Source organism: Bufo bufo, chromosome 4, assembly GCF_905171765.1.
Source record: "Bufo bufo chromosome 4, aBufBuf1.1, whole genome shotgun sequence".
In the NCBI taxonomy this organism is placed as follows: Eukaryota; Metazoa; Chordata; class Amphibia; order Anura; family Bufonidae; genus Bufo; species Bufo bufo.
In genome coordinates, this window is record NC_053392.1 from 249904797 (window position 1) to 249930899 (window position 26103).

The 26103-nt window shown below is 43.5% G+C and overlaps 1 protein-coding gene across 4 annotated transcripts in view; it reads right to left on the minus strand.

Moving 5' to 3' along the window:
• Positions 1-26103, minus strand: part of ARMC9 (armadillo repeat containing 9) — a 154196-nt gene that overhangs the window by 58354 nt on the left and 69739 nt on the right. For all 4 annotated transcript variants that reach the window (XM_040428453.1, XM_040428451.1, XM_040428452.1 and 1 more), the window contains 3 exons: positions 15965-15999; positions 11763-11874; positions 5595-5687 (listed from right to left, as the gene is read on the minus strand). In XM_040428453.1, the coding sequence (XP_040284387.1) occupies positions 5595-5687; positions 11763-11874; positions 15965-15999 (240 nt within the window). The remainder of the gene's footprint in view (positions 1-5594; positions 5688-11762; positions 11875-15964; positions 16000-26103) is intronic.

Genomic DNA, 26103 nt, shown 5'->3' on the forward strand with positions numbered 1-26103 from the left:
ATCCGACAGGCTGTTCACTCGTGGGGCGGGAGGGGGGGCGTAAGGGGGATCTGCAGCGCTGCCGCTGGCCATCCTGAAATTGGGGGGGCACAATGGGAACTGGAGCCCATGTCGCGTGCAATGGGAGCTGTCCATGTCGCGTGCAGCCATGGACAAACTGGCTGCACGGCAGAGCGGGGCTCGGCTTATTATTATAAAAAGATTAGCAGACATTTTTTAAATAAAATATATTTGGAAACTCATTTTTACCCTGCCTCTTACAATGTTGTGTAAAGTACTTATATAGTGACCAACACCTTTAAAGGCTCTGAAGTTCACATTTACAAGATTTTTCACCGAAGGAGTCAATAGGATGCCCAGATACACAATATGATCTTGAACTCAATGGAACTTAAATGAGTTCAATATGTTGTCTGACATTATCAGTGATATACAGGGGTAAGACTTTAGATTTGGTTACATTCAGTTTAAAATATGAAATCTCAGAGAATCTCTGTAGAACATCCCATATAGCTGCTAAAGAGCTCTCAGGGTTGGTAACAGTTAAGATCACCTCATCTGCATACAGTATTATGATATGGGACTGTGCTCCTGCTTGGATACCTACAGTGCCTTGCAAAAGTATTCACCTCCCTTGACTTTTTTCGTGTTTTGGAGCCTCACAACCTGGAATTAACATGGATTGTTTGAGGACTTGCATCATTTAATTTACAGAACATGCCCACAATTTTGAAGATGTATTTTTTATTTTTATTGTGAAGCAAACAACAAATAGGACAAAATAACAGAAAAAGTCAATGTGCATAACTATTTAGCCCCCTAAAGTCAATACTTTGTAGAGCCACCTTTTGCGGCAATCAGAGCACCAAATCGCTTTGGATAAGTCTCTATGAGCTCGCCACATCTTACCACTGGGATTTTTGCCCATTCCTCTTTGCAAAACTTCTCCAGCTCCTTCAAGTTAGATGGTTTGCGCTTGTGAACAGCAATCTTTAAAGGGGTTCTGCACTTTGTTTAAACTGATAATCTATGGATAGATTATCAGATTCTGATCGGCGGGGGTGCGACACCCAGGACCCCCGCGATCAGCTGTTTGAGAAGGCTAGTGACGTCGCGACTTGTATCAACTGGCCTGGGCGGGGCTAACCTCCATTCAAGTGAACGGAGCTTAGCCGCGCCCAGGCCAGTGATACTAGTTGTGACGTCACTGGCCCTGCGGTAAACAGTGAGAAGGCCGAGGCGCTGCTGGAGCGCCGCTGCCTTCTCAAACAGCTGATCGGCGGGGGTCCCGGGTGTTGAACCCCCGCCGGTCAGGTGCTGATGATCTATCCATAGATTCAGTTTAAACAAAGTGCAGAACCCCGACTTAGGTAAGGTTACTATCGTCGCATTTAGCATATCTGTGGCCTGTGTTTAGTAGATGATTAAATAGGCGTTGCAGGTACGGACCCAGAGGCGCCTGGAACACCTTGTAATACTCATTGACATATCCATCTGGACCTGGAGCAGAGTGTAATTTAGCAGATCCTACTGCTTTCTCTATTTCACTGGTGGAGATGGGGGCATTCAGCAGTGCTAGTTCCTCAATAGTCAGCTTGGACATAGAAAGGGAGTGTAAAAAGGATGTTATCCCATCAGGGTGAGGCTAAGGGGTGGAGACATCAGCTTTTAGATTATAGAGGGACTCATGGAAATCTGCATGGGGATGCGTAATTAACTGGGAGTTAGAAGATCGGAGATGAGCTATTTTACCTGCAGCGAATTTGCGCTTTACCATCCTAGCCAAAAGGGATAATCTTTATCCCCCATATGACAGTAAGTGGCTTTCATGAGTCTCATGGAGAGCTCATGTTCATATAAGAGAAGAGTTCGGAGTTGGGCACAAGCTTCAAATATCTGCTTGTGCAGATTGGGAGATTGTTGTGAATCTAACGCTTCTGTCGTTAGTTTGGCCCTTTGTCTCTTCAAACGTGCTGCCGACTGTAGCAACAAACCCCTCATGTAGGCCTTGTGTGTGCTCCATAGGGTGGTGATCGATATATTAGGGGTATCACTTAGCTCAAAAAACTCCTTGATAGTGTTGTGGAAGTTGGTGATTCTATCTTCATGTTTTAAGAGGTATGCATTCAGTTTCCACTGTGGAGGGGAGGGGTTAGGTACATCTGTGCGAATCTCTAAAGTTTTGGGCACGTGATCTGACCACGTTGTAATTCCTATCTCAGAATGGGTAGCTTTATGTAGCAAATCTAGGGAGATTAGGAAATAATCTATTCTAGACTGTGATAAATGAGATTGAGAAAGAAACGTGTAGTCCCGTTCCCCCCCATGCTGGTATCTCCAGATGTTATGAAGTTGGGTTTCTGCTAACAGGGATCTCAGTTCTGTCCTATGTCCTAGCGCAAGTGCGCGAAACAGCCGTCGCCAGTTGATCACTCAGCAGACACAAGCTAATGTCCGCCCCATCCCGCTGAACTTGTATCTGAAGTATACGAATAAAGAAACATTCTGCAACACTTGGGTGAGTGCCGCTATCATTCTTCTATCTACTTATCGTTTTGTCAGTTCTGTCCTATGTCTAGTGGAATTTCTGCTACAGTCCAAATCAACATTGACCGGTGTGTTGAAATCCCCCCCTATGATAACTGGACCAGCTGAGGAAGACTGCAGATTCTTAAAGAAGCGCCGGAGGAATGTTATTTGTCTAGAATTGGGCGCATACACAGTGGCTAGGGTGATTGGGGCATTATCCAGTAAGCCAGTGAGAATGATATAGCGTCCTTTGGTGTCTGATCACCGACGACTATGTGAAAGCTACATCTCTTTTAATAGCCAAAATAACTCCTGCTTTCTTTTTCCTGAATGCAGGAGAGTGAAAAATGTGGGGGAAATCTGGATGATAACAACATCTGTGTAAATCCGGTGGCAGTAAATGAGATTCTTGAACCACGAGGACATTGCAATGGGAACTTAGAGCATCTGACTATAGTTGCCTTCTTTTATAAGGGGAGTTTAGCCCTTTCACATTTAACGAATATACCTTCAATCCCATCATAACAGTGAACCATCCATTCTTTGTTCAATTCTAGAAGATCCTCATGTGGACTTGCCAAGAAATGGTATAAGTGCTGTCAGATGCCTGAAAAAAATTTGAAACAGAATTGCTTCGTATGAGCGAAGCCATAGGTGGGGCGTTCACCCCTAAGTGAAAAAAGTGCCAAGGAGTCATGCCGTTACCTTACAGCACCGTATAAGACAACTTAGTCCAACTCAAGCCGGGGTCCACTCGAAGGGAATCTCGTCTTGTCTGCAATGTGTCTCTCCAGTCAGCGATGCATCTTCCGGCAGTCGGCCCAAGATCTCATCTTCTGTGCGGCCGCCTTCGGAGAGCTGCACACGTGCAAGGCGCCGTTTTGTGAAATCCCCACCGAAAAATTTCCGTCTCTCTCTGTATTCTGGTTATGGCAGCGAATTCCCTTCTTTTAGCCAAAGTTGCCGCTGACAGGTCAGGGAACACTGCTATGCCTGTAAATAGGTCTGAAGGTTGGGAGTTCTTCCTTAGAGCTCTCAGAAAAGCTTCTTTAACATGAAAAAAATGAATCCTTGCAAGGATATCCAGAGGGGTAGTAGGGTCTAATCCTGCTGGCTTGGGGATCTGATGGATTCTGTCTATAGTCATGTCCAACTCCGGCAGGTCTGGTATGGCATCCCTAAGGAGGTTTTTAAATAGGGAGCAGAGTTCATCTGCACCCACTGATTCAGGCACCCCTCTAAGGCGAACATTATTGCGCCGATTACGGTCTTCCATATCGTGCAGTTTGGCTGCCAGCTTTCCAACCTCCTCCTCGAGGGCTTCATTGGCGTCTATTGGCGAGTTGTGGGAAGCAGTCAGTTCCGCCATCTTGCCTTCTAGGTGAGATGTGCGTTCCCCAAGTTGTGAAACTTCCTTTTGCACTTCTCTGAGTATGTTGTGGATATCCTCTTTTAAAGACGTACGCAGCGACTTCAGCATGCTTCTCAGTAAGTCTTCTGTAAGCATATGAGGGCCTCCGGACGTCTGTGTTGGTTCTGCAATAGTCCCCCCCGGATTGGAAGCAGGCGAGGCCGAGCAAGATGGTGATGGCGTCAGCTTCGGGCTCCCGCTCTGTGACGCAGGTTTGTGAAAGAACTCGGTGAGTTATGCCGGGGCCTGGCGCTTTCTTACTCACCCCATTAGTGGACCTTCGTTAGGTACAATATCCTTCATGAAATAAAGGTGCTAAGGTAGCTGAGGTTAGCCGTTTTTCGGTGCAGTAGACGGAGCTCACAGACCAGGCAACCGGCGCCATCATCGTGCAGGCCACGCCCCCCCCCCCCAGTTTGCCAAAAATAGAACACGTCCTATTTTTTGACAGCCACTATTGACTGGCCATTGAAAAAAAGGGCCATGTGAATAGCCCTATTAATTTCAATTTGTTCTTAAAACACCGTTGTGTAAATGTAGCCTTATTGGAAACATTCAGTTGCAGTTTTTGCTGCACAAGAGGGTGGGGTCAATCCAGATACCAAAAGAAAAGGTCCATATACTTTTGCCACTCCCAGAGATATGATATTGGATAATTTTTCTCAATAAATAAATTGCCAAATCTAATATTTTTTACTTATTTGTTTGACTTGGTAATTTGTATACACTGTTAGGACCTATGTGAAAATCTGATGTAGTTTTAAGTTACATTTATACTAAAATATAGAAAATTCTGAAGGAAACATTCAAAGTACCACTGTATATAGCTTTATGAAGCCTAATACAAATCATATTTCCCTACTTTCTACAAAAGCAAGAAATATAAGATTTACAGGTCAGCTGTGGCTTTTATTGTACTGGCAGCATGTGGCATCACAAAAATTGGCCAACAAAATGCCTGCCATGTGTACACAATAAAAGGATCTAGTTAAAAAACACAGACAGTAACTTAATGAATCTTAATCTATCTTGATTATGAAAACTCTGTACAGAAGAAGTGAATTCTGAACTAGCCAGCAGGGCTGTGGAGTCGGTAGATAAATGCTCCGACTCCGACTCCACAGCCCTGCTAGCCAGGTTAGGTTTACAGCATGTTTGTCACGTACATTTAGCGTGTACACGAGGAAAGCTCCTGAATTACATGCTAAAGAGGAGTTATATTAGCTAGATGGAACAAAAGAGTTTCATTTTGGCCTGCATCTGACCGGTATATGTCAGTATATACTGAAAAAAATAAATAAAAGAAGACTGCAGTACTCTATATAACGAAATCCAGTAAAATATATATATTTTTCACACTGTGTGATGGACAACAGATATGTGGTGTGAACAGAGCTTGAAATGAGATTTCCAATGTCTTTGAAATAAAAATATTCCTATTCAGCACAAAAAACTGTAATATATTCACCTTTCAAATTCTGTGACAACAGAAAGCATATACGAGACTGGTACAGTAAAGTCCCATATGTTCTTATGAGTGCCCTATTACAGCTCCTTAGAGTTGTTAAAGGACTAGGTGCAATAGGCTTTATGCTGAAGATACAACCAAGATAAAATAGATGGTTGTTTGTTGTTAGGACTGGAAAATGATTACCTGTCCATTTTGGTAGCAGTCCAACAGATCATTTGTGATGTACGCCTGAAGAACCGTGTCTCTCTGCTCTCCGGGCCGGGAATGAGTTAAGCGCTGAAAGTAACAGAAGTACAAATAGTCTTTCAGTTAAAGCTCCACTTTTACACAATGTTCTTCTTCCCAATTACAGTATAAGCCACATTATTGCCAAGAGTTCATCTTAACTAATTTTACAAGACTGCGCCTTAGCAGTTTAAGATTTTCTCAAACTGTTGATATTATTATTATTTATTTATTTATTATTAAAGCGCCATTCATTCCATGGCGCTGTACATATGAGTACAGGGGTATACATACATACATAATACAGACAATTGCATTAATCATAAACAAGACGAGTTACAAACTGGTACAGAAGGAGAGAGGGCCCTGCCCGTGAGGGCTTACAATCTACATGGTATGGGAGAAGGACACAGTAGGTGTGGGTGAAGTTGGTCATGGAGGTATGGAGGCAGCAGGGTCACTGGTTGTAGGCTTGTCTGAAGAGGTGGGTTTTCAGGTTTCTTTTGAAGGATTCCACTGTAGGTGAGAGTCTGATATGTTGGGGTAGCGAGTTCCAGAGTATGGGGGATGCACGGGAGAAATCTTGGAGGCGATTGAGGGAAGAGGTGATAAGAGGAGAGAAGGAGGTCTCGTGAGGATCGGAGATTACGTGTGGGGATGTACCGGGAAAGTAGCTCAGAGATGTAGGGAGGGGACAGGTTATGGACGGCCTTGTATGTATTTGTTAGTATTCTGAACTGAATTCGTTGGGCAATGGGGAGCCAGTGAAGGGATTGGCAGAGGGGAGAGGCAGAGGAGTAACAGGGTGGGAGGTGGATTAGTCGGGCAGCAGAGTTGAGGATAGATTGGAGGGGTGCAAGAGTGCTAGATGGAAGGCCACAGAGGAGAATGTTGAAGTAGTCTAGGTGGGAGATGATGAGGGCATGTACAAGCATTTTTCGCAGATTCAAAGTTAAGGAAAGCGCAGATGCGGGAGATGTTTTTGAGTTGGAGGCGGCAGGTGGTGGAAAGAGCTTGGATGTGCGGTCGGAAGGAGAGGGCAGAATCCAAAGTCACTTCAAGTCAGCGGAGATGGTTGACCGGGGAGAGCGTGCAGCCATCGATCGTGATAGATAGGTCTGTTGGGGGTGTTGAGCAAGATGGGCGAAAGATGATGAATTCTGTTTTATCCATGTTAAGTTTTAGAAAGCGAGAGGAGAAGAAGGAGGATATGGAAGATAGGCATTGTGGGATTCTGGATAGTAAGGTGGTGATGTCTGGACCAGAGAGGTAGATTTGTGTGTCGTCAGCATAAGAGTGATACTGAAAGCCATGGGACTCTATGAGATGTCCCAGGCCAAAAGTGTAGTTAGAGAAGAGTGGGAGACGCTAAACGTCGGGTCTGTGAGGTATGATGTGATCCAGAAGAGGGCCAGGTCAGTGATGCCAAGAGATGAGAGTTTGCAATTTGGTCTTGGAGAACTTGGATAGGAATGCACATCAAATACATCAATGCCGCCACACATACACACTATGCAAGTCACCTAGGAAGCAAATAGTGTTCGCGTAAAAGATATTATAAAAGGTCCAGTTTGAAATGCCTCCAAGGTTTCCCCTAGGGTGGGACCAAATATATTACCATGAAGATATTATTTAGAGCCATTTCCAAGATTCAGATATTTATGACTTATCCTCAGGGGAAGTCCTTTGAATAGCAGACCACGCCTGGTATTGCAGTTCAGCCCCATTCACTTGAATGGGACTGAGATGCGCCTAGGCCATGTGGCATCACTGGCCTAGAAAGATGCCACAGTGCTCCAGTGAGCACCACAGCTTCTTCAAACTGCTCATCATTGGGGTTGCTGGGAGTAGCACCCCTACAATCAGATATTAATGACCTATCTGGAGGATAGGCCATCAATATCAGAATCTGGGACAGCCCATTTAATTATTATGTGTACTTTAATTTCACATGTATGGCAATGCCTTCCAAACAATAATACTCTATAGGCATGAGGGAACAGTGGTAAATCTCAAATCATATTTCACACACAGATTTGTTTCACATTTATTTTATCAATTAATTCTGCTTCTCATCCAATATGGGAAAAGCAATACAGAAATGAGAATATGGTTAAAAGAAACAAAAAACAAAACAAAAAAAAGTTGAAAATAAATAAAAAACTGTTCTCAAGCGGGAAATTCAAAAATTTCAGCAAAGGTCTCTTTGGGATTCTTTAATGTAGGCTAGGGCTGCACGATATGGGAATTTTGTGCGATTGCGATTAGGGCCCTAAAAATTGCGATAACTATATGCGATGCGATATTTTAAGGGAATTGTGCTAGAGGTCTATTTGCTTGGATTTTCCCATATGAGCCGCTGACGCGGCTGGGTATGACATAGTTATGGGGGATCTGTGGATGGCGCTGTGTTGTGGGGATCTGTGGAGGACGCTGTGTTGTGGGGGATCTGTGGAGGACGCTGTGTTGTGGGGGATCTGTGGAGAACGCTGTTATGGGGGATCTGTGGAGGACGCTGTGTTGTGGGGGATCTGTGGAGGACGCTGTGTTGTGGGGGATCTGTGGAGGACGCTGTGTTGTGGGGGATCTGTGGAGGACGCTGTGTTGTGGGGGATCTGTGGAGGACGCTGTTATGGGGGATCTGTGGAGGACGCTGTTATGGGGGATCTGTGGAGGACGCTGTTATGGGGGATCTGTGGAGGACGCTGTTATGGGGGATCTGTGGAGGACGCTGTTATGGGATCTGTGGAGGACGCTGTTATGGGGGATCTGTGGAGGACGCTGTTATGGGGGATCTGTGGAGGACGCTGTTATGGGGGATCTGTGGAGGACGCTGTTATGTGGGGGATCTGTGGAGGATGCTGTTATGTGGGGGATCTGTGGAGGACGCTGTTATGGGGGATGTGTGCTATGACACATAGGGCCATGAGGGGGGGCAGCATAAGACATATAGCATCTTATGCTGGTCCCCCTCATGGCCCTATGTGTCCCCTCATGTGTCCTAAACTGCGCACATAACTGGCTTTGTGTAAAGTATTTTACTAGTGTGTAAAACAAGCTCTCTCCTATTGATAACATGGCCAGGCTCTGTACTCACTGTCACTATGAATGCACTACAGCAAGCGGCAGCGAGCTGGCCGGCCGGCGCGTGACTGACGTCACTTAGTAACGCTCCTCCCACTTTAGGAAGCAGGAGCGTTACTAAGTGACGTCAGTCACGCGCCGGCCGGCCCGCTCGCTGCCGTTCGCTGCAGTGCATTCATAGTGACAGTGAGTACAGAGGCTGGCCATGTTATCAATAGGAGAGAGATTGTTTCACACACTAGTAAAATACTTTACACACAAAGCCAGTTATGTGCGCGGGGCCCCTTCATATATAATCGCAGCATTTTCGGGTCGGCCAAATCGCCATATCGCATTTGCCGATTATCGTGATTCGATTATTTTTTCGATTTATCGTGCAGCCCTAATGTAGGCCCAGATAGGACAGCATAAAAATGCAGACCGATTCCACTTAGGCTACATGCACACGACCGCTGTGTGTTTTGCGGTCTGCAAATCGCAGATCCGCAAAACACGGATGGAGTCAGTGTGCGTTCCACAATTTGCGGAATGGCACGGACAGCTTTTAATATAACTGCCTATTCTTTTCCGCAAAGTGCGGACAAGAATAGGACAAGTTATATTTTTTTGCAGACCCCGGAACAGAGCAACGGATGCGGACAGCACATAGAGTGCTGTCCGCATCTTTTGCGGCCCCATTGAAGTGAATGGGTGCGCATCCGATCCGCCAAAACTGATTTTAGATGAACACAGTTGTACTCTGAGAAGGCATCCATTTTGTCTCCTAACCCTCTTAATCCCAGTAATCTGAACGTGAACTCACGAAGTGAAGTAAACAACTTGTTATTTTTCTTTTACCCTATTTATGAAACTATCATTTATAGGAACAATAAATAAGGCTTAAAACGCAAATAGGAAGTACCTGCTCGAGCAAGCATTATATTAGGCACGGGAATTAGATGAATGGCAAAATTTCATTATATTTCACATTTAATCTTTAGATTTTAGCACGTTGCTGTCTGAATTAATTTCTGTATTCGGTCTTTTCATTCCTGATTGGTCATATTAAAGAGGATGGTTAAAGGGGGTAGTGACTAGACCCCCAATGTACAACTAATAAAACTGTCTCTACGGGCGTGGACAGAGATAGGAGGAATAAAAAAAAAAAAGAGGGGATTAGTCGTAGACCGTTTTGTTTGTAAAGAGTCTGGGATATCCAGGCAGGGTGCAAAAGAGAAGGACCGTTAATATAAAATGTAAAATTCCGGGGATATTTAATTACTGGAGAGGTGGTAGGCTGCCACAGGTATATTGTCCAGATAGGAGTTAACCTAAAGTGGACATAGTACAAGGATAAGAACACAAAAGAGAAAAAAAAACTGTATCTGGCGCCAAATGCCTCAGAAGTAATAGCCCACTTGTAGTTAATGGCTAAATGTGGGGTGGCTCTACTATAGCTTTTAAAATCACAACGTTTGTATAAACAAGCAGAGCACCTTTTAAAAACCAATAGTGGATTAAAAACGCAGTGAGAATAAAAAATAAAAGTTTCAAGTTAAAACTCACTTCACCCAGGAGGGGCAGGGTGGGATAAAGCACATAACACCCACTCTGCTTCCTCCTGCGCCTGGGTCGCCTGTAGGATCGTCCGGAAATTACAGCAGTCAAAAATGGTACATCTGGTAATTTTCCTTTTTTATTAGCACAGGGTAGGGGTAAGAGCAGGCTCAACACGTTTCGGGGTCACTGGGATCCCCTTCATCAGGAGCATCTACGGGCGTGGCCCGGCAGAGAATCCTTTAACCAGCAAAGGTGTCTGGCTGTGTGATTCTTAGGTCGACTGCATCTCCTGGCACATGGGGAGAACTTATAAACCAATTTGAATCCCACAGGCAACGAGGTGAAGTCCCCTAATTTGGGGCTTGTCCTAAATTGCAGCAACACAGTGTTCATTGTGTGGTATAAATAACATGGTAACTTTATACCAAAGTTACACCCCCCAACACCAGAAGTTTTCATCCGCGCATAGGGACAAGTGGCTGCGGCGGTGCGGAGACCAGGAGCGACGTGGGGAGCCAGGTAAGTATATTTAATATGAGGGGCCTGGCAAATGGCGGGGGGGAGTTTTATACCCTTGGATAACCCCTTTAAGTTATACTACTTGCACACTTTACTTGGTTTTTGCGTCGCCACATAACTACAGTATTTTTCTAATTGTGTACATGTGTGAGTTTGTTTTTTGCAGGACGATTTGTAGTTTTTATTGGCATCATTTTTTGGTAGGCTAGATGAATGGAAAACAGCAATTCAGAAAAATGAACTAAAGTTTTTTTCTGTTGCAGTCTAAATATATTGCAGCTTTACCGCTTTCTATGAGACAGGCATTATTGGACCGTTTTCAATATACCATTTGGTATTTGAAGAAAAAAAAAATATAGAAGGCCGAGAACCAATAAGAATCTCTTAAAACAGGGGCAAAAAGGTACAATTGTCCCATCAGTAGGAGACACTTTCCGTTTTTTCTTTATTACAGTTGTCCAATGGTCTTAACAGATTTAGGATTGATCAACCTGTATAACACTTAGCTCAGACAGAAACGTTTGTTCCATTTTTTTTATAATTTTGGGAAATATGCCATTTCCTTTTGTGACCAAACTTAAATAACGTTTACAAAAAAAGAAAACAGCAGTTCTGGTATATTGCTTTTAGTTTTTTAACTGTTTTATGTGACCCATAAAAAATGTTTATAGTACAGTTTTCTTTGGGATGCAAAGCATCTACAGTGTCCACTTTTTCCAACAAAAAATACCGCTCTACTTTACACTGTTTAAAAATACATTTTTAACTTTTTTTTAAAGATATCTATGCTGAGGTGTGAATGCTTGAGGATGCAGGCTTATATGCTGTTATGTCTGTTATACTTATTGCCAGGCAATCTAAGCTAGTCGAGGGTAAGCTAAAATGTAAATAGCAAGAATATAGATACTTTGGTAGGTACTGTACTTGGACGCACTTGCATACAATTTTGATGCACAGATTCTCTTTAGACCTAAAGATACATACCCATCGTAAGGCTTGTAACAGCAATGTTTTTAATCGATCACTGCCATATACCAAGTCTTTCTTCAGCTTTTCATAGTCTAGAGAGGGCAACAAGGGCACCTCTTGAGGCTTCCTGTAAAACAGAACAATGTGTGAGGTGAAGATGGCCATTTAAAGTGGTTTAGCCTAAATATGAATAGGATACTAATGCAATGGCTCAATTTATGAATTTGTTTTTCATATCTATTCAGAGTTATTTATACTACAGTCCTGATCAAAAGTTTAAGACCACTTGAAAAATGGCAAAAAATCATATTTTACATTGTTGGATCTTAACAAGGTTCCAAGTAGAGCTTCAACATGCAACAAGAAGAAATGGGAGTGAGACCAAACATTTTTTGAGCATTTAATTAATTGAAAATAACGATTAAACTGAAACAGGCTGTTTTTCAGCTGATCCGAATTTTAGGACCACATGCCTTTAAAAGGCCAAATCTGTGCAAAGATGTGGATTCATTGTCATTTTCTGTCATGTAGTCACACGTTGTGATGGCAAAGGCAAAAAAACTCTCCCTTTTTGAACGTGGTCGGGTTGTTGAACTGCATAAGCAGGGTCTCTCACAGCGCGCCATCGCTGCTGAGGTGGGACGCAGTAAGACAGTCATTTGGAATTTCTTAAATGATCCTGAGGGTTATGGAACAAAAAAGTCAAGTGGAAGACCCAAAAAAATTTAATCAGCACTGAGCCAGAGGATCCAATTGGCTGTCCATCAAGACACTGGACGATCCTCGACCCAAATTAAGGCCCTTACTGGTGCTGACTGCAGCCCCATAACCATCAGACGGCATCTGAGACTGAAGGGCTTCAAAAACAAAAAACGTCTTCAAAGACCTCGTCTCCTTGAACGCCACAGAACTGCTCGTTTGGACTTTGCAAGAGAGCACTAAACATGGGACATTCAAAGGTGGAAGAAAGTTTTATTCTCTGATGAGAAAAAATGTAACCTTGATGGTCCTGATGGTTTCCAACGTTACTGGCATGACAAGCAGATCCCACCTGAGATGTTTTCTACGCCCCACAGTGGAGGGGGCGCCATAATGGTCTGGGGTGCTTTCTCCTTCAGTGGAACAATGGGAGCTTCAGGAAGTGCAGGGGCGTCAAACGGCCGCTGGCTATGTCCAGATGTTGCAGAGAGCATTCCTCATGACTGAGGGCCTTCGTCTGTGTGGTAACGACTGGGTTTTTCAACAGGACAAAGCTACAGTACACAATGCCCGCAGGACAAGGGACTTCTTCCAGGAGAATAAAATCACTCTTTTGGCCCATCCTGCGTGTTTCCCTGATCTAAATCCAATTGAAAACCTTTGGGGATGGATGGCAAGGGAAGTTTACAAAAATGGAGAAATGTTCCCACTCACCTCATGGAAACGCTTGCATCAAGCATGCCGAAACAAATTTTGGAAGTAATAAACAATAACCGCGGAGCTACTCATTACCGAGTTCATGTTTGGAAGTTGGATTTCTGTTTTTTTTTGGGGGGGGGGGGGGGGGGGGGGTCCTAAACTTTTGATCAGCTGAAAAACAGCCTGTTTCAGTTTATTCGTTGTTTTCATTAAACTGAATGCTCAAAAAATGTTTCGTCTCACTCCCATTTCTTCTTGTTGCATGTTGAAGCTCTACTTGGAACCTTGTTAAGATCCAGCCATGCTAAATATGATTTTTTGCCATTTTTCAAGTGGTCTTAAACTTTTGATCAGGACTGTATTTTGTTCAGACATGTGACTCACTGTCACGAACCAGCGAGTGTGAACCCACTATGCCACGTGTCCTACCTCCTCTAAGGGCGTTGTCTAAGTGAACCTCTCGATCTTCACAATACCCCTGATAGTGGGGATAGACTTTCCCGAAGGGAACACCAGGTGGCTACCTCTTAAGGAGGATTGGCACACGAGGCAGCTGGTCCAGGCGGACCAGGAGGTACCTGAGCAAGATACCAGAGGTACAGGTGTTGACAGTAGGCTGAGTTGTAAACAGGTGCAACAGTGCAGGACCGAAGGATGAGGCAGAGGCAAAGTCAAACAGGCAATAGGTCAGGGCAGGCGGCACAGGTCAGGCAATCCGGGGTCAGCAACAGGAGAGTCAAGGCAAGCAGGCAGGGATCAAACAGGTAGCGGAGTCCAGGAATACAAGTACGAGTCAGGAACACAAGCAGATATCAGGAACTTTAGCAGGACATAAGGACCTTGACACTGCGGCATCAAGGGGGGGGGGGGGGCTGAGCTACTTATATATGTGCAGAAGGGCTAGGATTGGTCAACAAGGTCACATGACCTAACCCATAAAGCACAGGAAGTGAAGCGCGCCGGCCCTTAAGGAAGTGCTGCAGGGAACAAGCAACAAGCATGCGTGGCCAGGGCTGAGAGGAAACTGTGGAGCGGATCCCAGAACAACAGTACCTACACAGACAGAGCCCAGGACTGCAGCGGTGAATGGGAAGCACTGGCAGCAGATCACTGCTGAACACGACGCCCGGGACCACGGCGGTAAGCAGGGGAACAGCGGCGCACAGCAGCCGCTGTTACACTCACCTGCATCAGCAAATGTTTATTAGTTGATCATTATAACATGCATCACCACACTAAGCCAGCAGGGATTCCTGGGAATTGTGATTATACAATTGGCAATTGCCAAGCCTCAGCTGCACCATGCATGGTCACCCTATAGACGCTGCTATGCCACACTCTATCTGCTGCAAATAATAATTGCATTTAACTATATGCCTACCACCCATAGGGTGTATGGGCCCAAAAAAAAATCCATATAGCAATTGTATTTCATTTGATGCTGTGGCTTGAGGATGTGTTTACTGTATCATGGTCGGACCATGTATGTACACCCATAGGAAGTGAACAAACAGATCTTGACATTATTGTGTTGTAAGCAGGAAAATGGGCAAAAGTAAGAATCAGAGCAACTCAGTGGACCAAATTTTGATGGTGCTGATTGTCCTTCAATTTTCACAGATTTCAGTACAGTTGATCATCTGTCAGATATGCTGATCCATGGAGGCCCCACCTCTTACAGGATCTGCTGTAAACATTTGGTGCAAAATACTACAGGACACCTTCAGAGGTCCTGTGGAGTCCATGTCTCCATGGGTGGGAGCTGTTTTGACAGCAAAAAGGGAATCAACAGAATATTATGTCACACTCACCATCCACTATGTCCGTTGCCACTGACAAGGTGCCATGTTTCAAATTCAGCTCTGCTTTCTGTGATCACTGACTCTCCCATGTTACCTGATCATACTCCGTTCAGTAATTAAACAGTTCTTAACTCTTTCAGTACAGAACACCATCACTATTAAATTACCCCTCAACCATTGCACCATGTCTGAGCAATAGGTTTGTTAGTTTTTCTAACGCTTGGTTTGACTTGGCTTGTCCCAGACTTTGAACTTCTGCCACTTGCCTTTGATCTTGTCGGCTTGATATATTGTATTGCATGAACTCTGCCAGCTCTGACCTTTAGCATGATCAATTACACATTCTGTCTCCTGATTTTGCTACTACGAACTGGTTTCTACTCATGTCACAGATTCCATACCATAGGAGATTATATCCATCCATGGCAACCCATAGGATTCACTGTCCATGTAGGCTGCATGTCATATTAGGCAAGATGCTTTTACTGTTATCAGGGCATATGTAAACAGAACATTCCGACTCTACCCACAACTTTATCTTGAACTAACAGAGAATACCTTATCTTAAAATGGTGAAGCTGAAACAATACTATAAAAGATTAAGACAGTTCACATCTAGGTGAGACAAATACCACTATGATCCCCAATGTAATAATTTATTGGTACAGTTGAAGACAATAACCAGTGTAAAGACTCTGCTCATTTTGCTGATGTCAGGACTGTGACGTTCAGCACTATTGCTTAAGATTGTTGATATTTTTCCACCCAAAGCTATCATGTCTGGAGTATACTTTTGGAAGGCTAAGACAACATTTTCTTTCTTACATTTCTTTGCATGCCAAATAGTAAGCAGGCACTGAAATGTGCTATAGGTATAGTAATGTGCTAGTGCAAGGGTGTGAATTGGTTTGTGTATACTTAGAATCATAAACTGTTAGCTGTCCTTTTCTTCCTGTTATCACACAGGGTCGATATCATTAAGGTAAATACCATGATCATTATGCCAGTAGAACGTACATGGGTGCAATTGACGCTCTCAGCATTGAAGAAGCCTGGAAGAAAAAGAACAAAAAATAACTTGTCACAAAAGTACAGTATTGAAACAAAGCAGCACGTTATCATGGTGACCGGTATTAGTAAATTTAAAACTGGTTAGAAAGCAATGGATGGGATGGACAGGCAGAACATACAGTATGGGATTACCATGCACTCCGATTACCAGTTATCAACATGCAGGTATTAACTATAGAACAACTGTAAGTGATTAAACTGTAGTTTACTAAAGTAATAGAAACACAGTGGAACAGAGTTAAAAAAAGTTAAAATTACTGGCAATATATTTCTTTTTTTTTTTGCTAAAATTGCTTCCATTATGGAAGTTTTACATGTATGCTGCTTGAATGAGCATATGACAAAAATAAGGAGCCAGGCAGCCAATGAAATAACATGGTTGCTATTTGTTAGCTTTCTGGATTCTTTTCTATTGATGTCAATGATAGTTATTGTCAGGCATCTTGAATTCAGGTCTAGCTGATGGAATGGTCTTCTTAGCTAAACTTGATCCTTGGCTTGAATAGTGACAATGCTTGTTCAACTACAAAGTAATGAAACATGTCTCGTGAAGATAAAGGGGTTCATTAAAAAAAAAATACATGGCACTATCATTAACATTCTCAAATTAGAGCATATCACAAATACTTGTCAGAGAGGAAAAATAATGATTACAGTCAAACACGTGAAGAACAATATACCGGAATTACAGGTATGCATGTGAAGGGTGGTAATGAGATAGCCACACTATAATTATTAAATAATACACGTCAACAAACTTTCTGCTCACAAGTCTGGGAAGAATAGATTTGTTATAAAGGAGTTTTCCAAGTGTTTAATACTGATTACCTGTCCTCCAGATAGATCAGTATCTGCCCTGTGGGGTCCGATTCCCACAGCAGCTGATCAGCTGTTTGTAGAGGCTGCCGAACTCCAGTGACCACTGCAGCCACCTCACAGCTTACCAAGTGCAGTGCTGTCTATTGGATAGTGGCTGTGCTTGGTTTTGCACCTCAGCCCCATTCACCTGAATGTGACTGTTGACCACCATGTAACCAATGAATGTGAGGTCACTGGCCTAGAAAGAGGCAGCTACAGTCATCGAAGCGCCACAATTTCTTCAAACAGCTGATTGGCGGTGGTGCCATGAGTTGAACCCCCACCAATCAGATATTGATGACCTATCCTGAGGATAAGTCATTAGTATTAAACACTTGGACAACCCCTTTAACATTACATTCTGTTTTCAGAATCTTACATTTATACAGATTGGAGTTCTGCTACACAAGGGTCGCTCGCCCCTTGTCTGTCACGGATCGATATTGCAGGAGGTTCCTTATTCTGTGCCAACAATTGATTGACTAACATGTAGTGCTCCCTCAACAATCATGTGTAATAGACATTTAGGTAGTTTCTCAACCATAAGGTTTATATGCTGTGGTTTCTGACTCAGTTTTCCAATTTTATGATGCAGACCCACTCATAGTTTAGCCCCACTGAAGGAGGCTAAACTGCAAGCAGACACCGCTGCGGATTCCAGAGACATGTTCTTTCTTGGCATGGTCATAGGGTATAAACCACGGAAGCATGAAGTGCAGCATGGCCTCCCAATGAAAACTATTGGAGGCAGATTCAGAACTGCTGCTTTTTGGAGTGCCAGCTGTGTCAAATTCTGCTGGCAAAAAAACCTTGTGTGAACAGGGCCTAACTGACCCAGTCTATGGTACACAAGGGGCACCAACTGCAAGGTTAAAGAGGTCAGGGTATTGGGCTGATCATATCATCCATATCTAGGCTAGCCCAGCTAGGTACATCTCATAAAAATATAAACTCAGATTACTAATACATTGTTGCTTAATTGTGCAGTTTGTATACACCAATCCTGCCTCTGAACAGGATGACCAAACAGTCACACCTGCTTATGTCAACTGCAGTAATGTGCCTTATCTCTGGAATATTTCATTTATAGCACGCGATTTATGAAACACATTTATGATGACGAACAAAAAAATAACATCTACTGTAGGGCTGCAACGATTAATCAACGTTATCGATAATAATCGGCCGATTCGTTGCTATGCGGGCGGTCAGGCGCTATGCCTGCGGGTCCTTGAACTTTAGATCACCGCATCTTTATTACCTTACAATGAAGCTCCAGTAACAGGCAGTGCGGGCGGCGGCGTAAGGTCACTTACTCACGTGACGCGCATGCTCCGCCTGCTTCATTCATAAAGTAGGTGGAGCAGGCGCGTCACGTGAGTAAGTGACGTTACGCTGCCGCCCGCTCTGCCTGTTACTGGAGCTTCATTGTAAGGTAAAGAAGTGATTTAAAATAAAAGTTACTGCCGGTTAAGGAATACTGCTGTGAGCGGCGGGGCCAGGGCTGTTATGGGGAGGGGGATCTTTGTATGGCACTGTTATGGAGGGGATCTGTGTATGGCACTGTTATGGGGAGGGGGATCTGTGGATGACACTGCTATGGGGGAGATCTGTGGATGACACATATAGCATAAGATGCTATATAGTGTCATCCATAGATCCCCCCATAGCATAGTCATCCACAAATCCCCCTCCCCATAAAAGTGCCATCCACAGATGCCCCCCCCATAATAGTGCCATCCACAGATCCCCCCCCATAATAGTGCCATCCACAGATCCCCTCCCCATAATAGTGCCATCCACAGACCCCCCCCCATAATAGTGCCATCCACAGACCCCCCCCATAATAGTGCCATCCACAGACCCCCCCCCATAATAGTGCCATCCACAGATCCCCCCCCCCATAATAGTGCCATCCACAGATCCCCCCCCATAATAGTGCCATCCACAGATCCCCCATAACAGTGCCATTCACAATTTGTTTTATTATGGCCTTTGAACATAATTTTTCAAGTAAAATCATATAAACCCCTTTTTTGTCATTTTGGTGTTTTTTCCCCGATTAAATCGATAAAATTATCGACAACGAATCGATTATTCAAATAATAGTTAGCTGCAGCCCTAATCTACTGTATTCACGTATCTGCAAACATTACATGGTCCAGGCTTAGCCCAATAACTAACGTTTGGTCTTCTACAGGAACTAAACTTTTTATTACAAACTAATGCCTTAAGCCTTATTCCCACGTCAGTATTTTTGTCAGTGATTTCCATCAGTGACTGAGCCAAAACCAGGATTGGAGCCTCCACAGACATAAGGTATAAGGGGAAGATCTGCACCTGTTCTATGTTTAGAGCTGCACCTGGTTTGGGCTCAAAATCAAAATCATGGAAATCATTGACTGAACACTGACTGTGTAAATTAGGCATAACATACTTCATCCGAAGTCGCTTAGTTTAAAACTTGGGAATAATACTGTACGGAGATCCGTCTCCGTATAGTATTAGAATGTATGGTCTCCGATAAGCCAAAGTTAGTTATCCACGAAGTCGTGTGTGACTTCGGTAATTGATTCGACTTGAAACCGAACTCTGCTTCACTTCCAACTAGTACCTCGGAAAGTTTTCCACTTTAAAAAAAAAAAGTTATTTGTGTGACTTCGTGAATAACTTACTTAAGCTAATCGGAGCCCATACATTCTAATACTGTATGGAGATGGATCTTCGTACAGTATTATTCCAAAGTTTTGAACGAAGCGACTTCGGATGAAGCAGCAGAAGCTCGCTTCGCCCAACACTAGTTAAGGTGTGTGGAGGACCTGTCCAGTATTAGACACCCAACCTACTGATTTGAATGGGTACTTTGTAATGCTTAATTTTCAGTGGTGGGGATGCAGGAAAAAAACATTTACAGGGGTTGTCTAGAAATAGAAAACATGGCCACTTTCTTCCAACAAGAGCACCACTCCTGTTCATGTTTCTGGTACTGTTACTAAGCTCCAGTAAAGTCAAATGGTACTGAGCTGAAATAAGACACACAACCTGTGGACAGAAGTGTTGCTGAACTTAAAAGATGGCTGCCATGTTTTTCTAACCCTGGACAATCCCATTTAACCTCCTGCCATCTCGCTAACGCCGAAAGGATTCATTGCTGCGGCGCTCCCAGGTCACACTAACGCCAATAGGCGTCATCTCGCGTGAGCCGAGATTGCCTGTGAACGCGCGCACATTCACAGGATCGGAAGGTGAGCGAGTGGATCTATAGCCTGCCAGCGGCGATCGTTCGCTGGCAGGCTGTAGATGCGATTTTTTTAACCCCTAACAGGTATATTAGACGCTGTTTTGATAACAGCGTCTAATATACCTGCTACCTGGTCCTCTGGTGGTCCCTTTTGATTGGATCGACCACCAGAGGACACAGGCAGCTCTGTAATAAGTAGCACCAAGCACCACTACACTACACCCCCCCCCCCCCCCGGTCACTTATTAACCCCTTATTAACCCCTAATCACCCTATATAGACTCCCTGATCACCCCCCTGTAAGGCTCCATTCAGACGGCCATATGTTTTTTACGTATCCACGGATACATGGATCGGATCCGCAAAACACATACGGACGTCTGAATGGAGCCTTACAGGGGGGTGATCACCCCATATAGACTCCCTGATCACCCCCCTGTCATTGATCACCCCCTTGTAAGGCTGGCTCCATTCAGAGGTCCGTATGTGTTTTGCGGATCCATGGATCGGATCCGCAAAACACATACGGACGTCTGAATGGAGCCTTACAGGGGGGTGATCAATGACAGGGGGGTGATCACCCCATATAGACTCCCTGATCACCCCCCTGTCATTGATCACCCCCCTGTAAGGCTCCATTCAGACGTCCGTATGTGTTTTGCGGATCCGATCCATGTATCCGTGGATCCGTAAAAAACATATGGACGTCTGAATGGAGCCTTTCAGGGGGGTGATCAATGACAGGGGGGTGATCAATGAAAGGGGGGTGATCACCCCATATACACTCCCTGATCACCCCCCTGTCATTGATTACCCCCCTGTAAGGCTCCATTCAGACATTTTTTTGGCCCAAGTTAGCGGAAATTGTTGTTTTTTTTTCTTACAAAGTCTCACATCTGGTATCGCCGTACTCAGGAGAAGTTGGGCAATGTGTTTTGGGGTGTCATTTTACATATACCCATGCTGGGTGAGATAAATATCTCGGCAAAAGACAACTTTTCCCATTTTTTTTATACAAAGTTGGCATTTGACTGAGATATTTATCTCACCCAGCATGGGTATATGTAAAATGACACCCCAAAACACATTGCCCAACTTCTCCTGAGTACGGCGATACCACATGTGTGACACTTTTTTGCAGCCTAGGTGGGCAAAGGGGCCCACATTCCAAAGAGCACCTTTAGGATTTCACAGGTCATTTTTTACACATTTTGATTTCAAACTACTTCCCACACATTAGGGCCCCTAAATTGCCAGGGCAGTATAACTACCCAACAAGCGACCCCATTTTGGAAAGAAGACACCCCAAGGTATTTCGTGATGGGCATAGTGAGTTCATGGAAGTTTTTCTTTTTTGTCACAAGTAAGTGGAATATAAGACTTTGTAAGGAAAAAATATATATAAAAAATAAATAAAAATCATTTTCCGCTAACTTGTGACAAAAAATAAAAAGTTCTATGAACTCACTATGCCCATCAGCGAATACCTTAGGGTGTCTACTTTCCGAAATGGGGTTATTTGTGGGGTGTTTGTACTGTCTGGGCATTGTAGAACCTCAGGAAACATGACAGGTGCTCAGAAAGTCAGAGCTGCTTCAAAAAGCGGAAATTCACATTTTTGTACCATAGTTTGTAAACGCTATAGCTTTTACCCAAACCATTTTTTTTTTTATCAAAGACATGTAGAACAATAAATTTAGAAAAAAATTTATATATGGATGTCGTTTTTTTTAAAAAAATTTACAACTGAAAGTGAAAAATGTAATTTTTTTGCAAAAAAAATAAAGAATAAAAAAAATAAACGGTCAATTTCGATTAATAACCAAAAAAGTAAAAATGTCAGCAGCAATGAAATACCAGCAAATGAAAGCTCTATTAGTGAGAAGAAAAGGAGGCAAAATTCATTTGGGTGGTAAGTTGCATGACCGAGCAATAAACCGTTAAACTTGTGGAGTGCCGATTTGTAAAAAAAAAGGGCCTGGTCACTAAGGGGGTATAAACCTGTGGTCCTTAAGTGGTTAAAGCCAAGGTCCTCCCCAAATAACTGATTCTTGGGTATCCCAGCAAAAGGACACTTTATGATCAATTTACTGTCAGGGAATCCTTTTAAGAAATACTGTCTCCGGTGAGTGTCATGGCCTCATACTAGGCAAGTCACACGGCGGTCATCAGTCACATTCAAGTGAATGGGGCTGAGCTGCAATACCAAGCACAGCCACTGTCCGAAGTGGAGAACCCCTTTTTTCTCAGGCCATAGCATGTTAAAGGGAACCCGTCATTACAAACCATTACTGTCTTTTAAAACTCTGAGCCTCAGCATTTTAATGTAAATCCACTTTGAAAATAGACCTTTCCATATGTAAATGCAGGTTGTGGAGTCATCGGTATGTCTTCTTACACTGCCCGAGCCATGAAGTCACTGCTGCAAGCCCATCTATCTCTCAGCACAGGCAGAAGATTTCAGACACACTAGAATGTCAGAAAGAAGAATTTAAAATATTTTGTGACGGCTCACCTAGTTGCTAATGTGGAACGGGTGCTCCAGCCAGTATAGACACACCCGGTCTATAAAGTAAATAATATTAAAAAGTTATGGATTGGTTGTGCACACCTCATATGGAGTATAACATATGTATCAGAACTTGTTTTGGTAGGTACTAAATATTTATTGTACACAAATTAAAATAGGTTGTATAAAAACACTTAATAGCTGAGCAATGTGTTAACAGAACATCTTCATATTTGATACCCATGATAGAGGTTCAATCCTAAACGTGATTTTTGATACAAATATACTTATAGATTGTATCAAAAATCACGTTTAGGATTGAACCTCTATCACGGGTATCAAATATGAAGATGTTCTGTTGACACATTGCTCAGCTATTAAGTGTTTTTATACAACCTATTTTAAATTTGTGTACAATAAATATTTAGTACCTACCAAAACAAGTCCTGATACATAAATTATACTCCATATGAGGTGTGCACAACCAATTCATAACTTTTTACTAGAATGTCAGTTTGATGTCAATCACAGTGAGATGATTTTGCTGTGGTGTGACCTACAGCAGCGGTCCCCAATAGCCGGGCCGCGGCCCAGGACCTAGAAGATTGTTTGCTGGCCCGCGGCAATCAGGGCCGTCTTTAACGCGGTACTAATGAAGCGCTTCCATTATGGAAGCGCTTCATTAGTACAGGAGGACCAGGAAGCGGTGAAGGATCCGTACTCACCGCTTCCTGGTCCTCGGCTCGGCTATAGGCTGTGCAGGGCTGCGCACAGCGTGAGGGCGCTCTGTGACCTCACACTGTGCGCCACGATACACAGCCGACAGCAGGATGAAGAGGATCATGATGGTGAGGAGCGGTGGCATCCAGGAGCAGTAGAGGTAAGTGTTTTTTTTTTATTTGCGCTAGGGGCTGACATGGGGGCTTATGGCTGACATAAGGGCTAGGGGCTGTCATATGGCTGATAGCTGACATGGGGAGCTGATGGCTGACATAAGGGCTGGGGGCTGACATGGGGGGCTGATAGATGACTAAAGGTTGGGGGGTTGATCTGAGGCATTGGGGGTCTGATTGACATTGGGGTCTGATTAGGGCTGTCAGCAGAGGTCTGATTAACATTGGGGGTCTGATTGCTGGTCTGACCTGAGGTGTAATGAAAAATATTTTTTTCTTATTGTTCTCCTCTTTGTTATGCGCGTGAATCAGTCAGCGCCGACTAGCACCCCTAAGCCTCGCCCCAGAACCCCTGTGCCCCCTTCCCCCACCTGGTCCCTAGGAAAATTGTCTTGCACGAAACTGGTCCTTGGTGCAAAAAAGGTTGGGGACCACTGACCTACAGCACCAAATCATTAGTTGCATATGGTAAATGTGGTGACATGTTCACTTTAATTGTTAAAAACTAAATTTCTTGCTGTAAAAGCTGCGTGAAAACCAATACTGCTGCCATAACTTCTACAGGAATTGTTGGCCAGCTTTCCTAAAATCCTGTATGGTAATATGCAGTGATATGGGAGTGGGAAATGTGTTTGACATTTACAAGTACAGAAAAGTTAGCAACCCCAGTGGAAACTGCAATGGCCATATCCATTGTCTTTCCATTTTTTTAGAAATAGAGAAAAATTATAGGAGAGGAAAACTCAAGGATCAAGATATACTGAGGGGTTTTATAGGTTTAACATCGGGTCTAGCTAACTGGTGTATACTGGTAGAGGAAAGCTCAAGTATCAATATGTACTGAGGGGTTTTACAGGTTTAACATCAGGTCTAGCCAACTGATATATACTGGTAGAGGAAAGCTCAAGGATCAAGGATTTCTTGTAAAAATCATACTTTTATCATATGCAAATTTCCTTTACTCAGTACGCCTGCGCGGGAATTTAGCAGCAGACAGGGCCAGCGGGAGGAGGAGAGCGCTCGCTGGCCCTGTCTATCAAGAGGAGATGGAGCGTGTCTAGAAGCGGCAGATGCGGCGGCTACCAGCAAGTACACGCCCAACTTGCTGGTAGTAAAGAAATTTGCATATGAAAAAAGTATGATTTTTACAAGAAATAAGCCACAGACAAAAAGGTAGGACATGTATGATTGCACTTAGCTGACATTAGCAAATAGCTAATGTCAGTTAATGAAAATTGCACAATGGGGGGTGACAGAAGCCCTTTAAAAGGGATTGACCCAGGATTTAGGAAAACTAGAAGAATGGTCAGAACTCTGGAAACTGAAATTTAATGTGGATAAGTGCAAGATAATGCACCTGGGGCGTAAAAACCCAAGGGCAGAATATAGAATATTTGACACAGTCCTGACCTCAGTATCTGAGGAAAGGGATTTAGGAGTAATTATTTCAGAAGACTTAAAGGTGGGAAGACAATGTAATAGAGCAGCACGAAATGCCAGCAGAATGCTTGGATGTATAGGGAGAGGTATAAGCAGTAGAAAGAGTGAAGTGCTTATGCCGCTGTACAGAACACTGGTGAGACCTCACTTGGAGTATTGTGCGCAGTACTGGAGGCCATATCTCCAGAAGGATATAGATACTCTAGAGAGAGTTCAGAGAAGAGCTACTAAACTAGTACATGGATTGCAGGATAAAACTTACCAGGAAAGGTTAAAGGACCTTAATATGTATAGCTTGGAAGAAAGAAGAGACAGAGGGGATATGATAGAAACTTTTAAATACATAAAGGGAATCAACTCGGTAAAGGAAGAGAGCATATTTAAAAGAAGAAAAACTACCACAAGAGGACACCGTTTTAAATTAGAGGGGCAAAGGTTTAAAAGTAATATAAGGAAGTATTACTTTACTGAGAGAGTAGTGGATGCATGGAATAGCCTTCCTGCAGAAGTGGTAGCTGCAAATACAGTGAAGGGGTTTAAGCATGCATGGGATAGGCATAAGGCCATCCTTCATATAAGATAGGGCCGGGGGCTATCCATAGTATTCAGTATATTGGGCAGACTAGATGGGCCAAATGGTTCTTATCTGCCGACACATTCTATGTTTCTATGTTTCTATGTTTACAGTTTGTTTTCAAACCAGCACTTAGATCTGAATACTTTTATAATTGCATGCAAAAAAAATTGTATGACCACTGAGTTATTCACTGAAATCTATCTGTATAGCGCCACCTGCTGTTTGCTCTTTTTCTAAATTCTTTGTCCAGTTCACTGAGATGGAAGCACACGCTCAGTTCCATACTTCAACTGCAGCACACAGGACTCTGAGCTGCCAGCTTGAAATAAATCTAGCAGAGCAATTGGGGCAATGAATGGGGGAAAGGGGGAAATCTCTGTATCCATGTGGGGTATAGAACCAGTTCTAAGTTTCTTAGAAAGAGCCTGGGATGCGCTATATGATATCAGAGTTACATTTTTTTATATTAATCATGGGATAACAACTTTAAGCGAGTTTGACTGCAGAGTCAGACTACAAAGTATATATTTTTTTTTATAGTTTGTAACCACAAATCAGGATAGCATC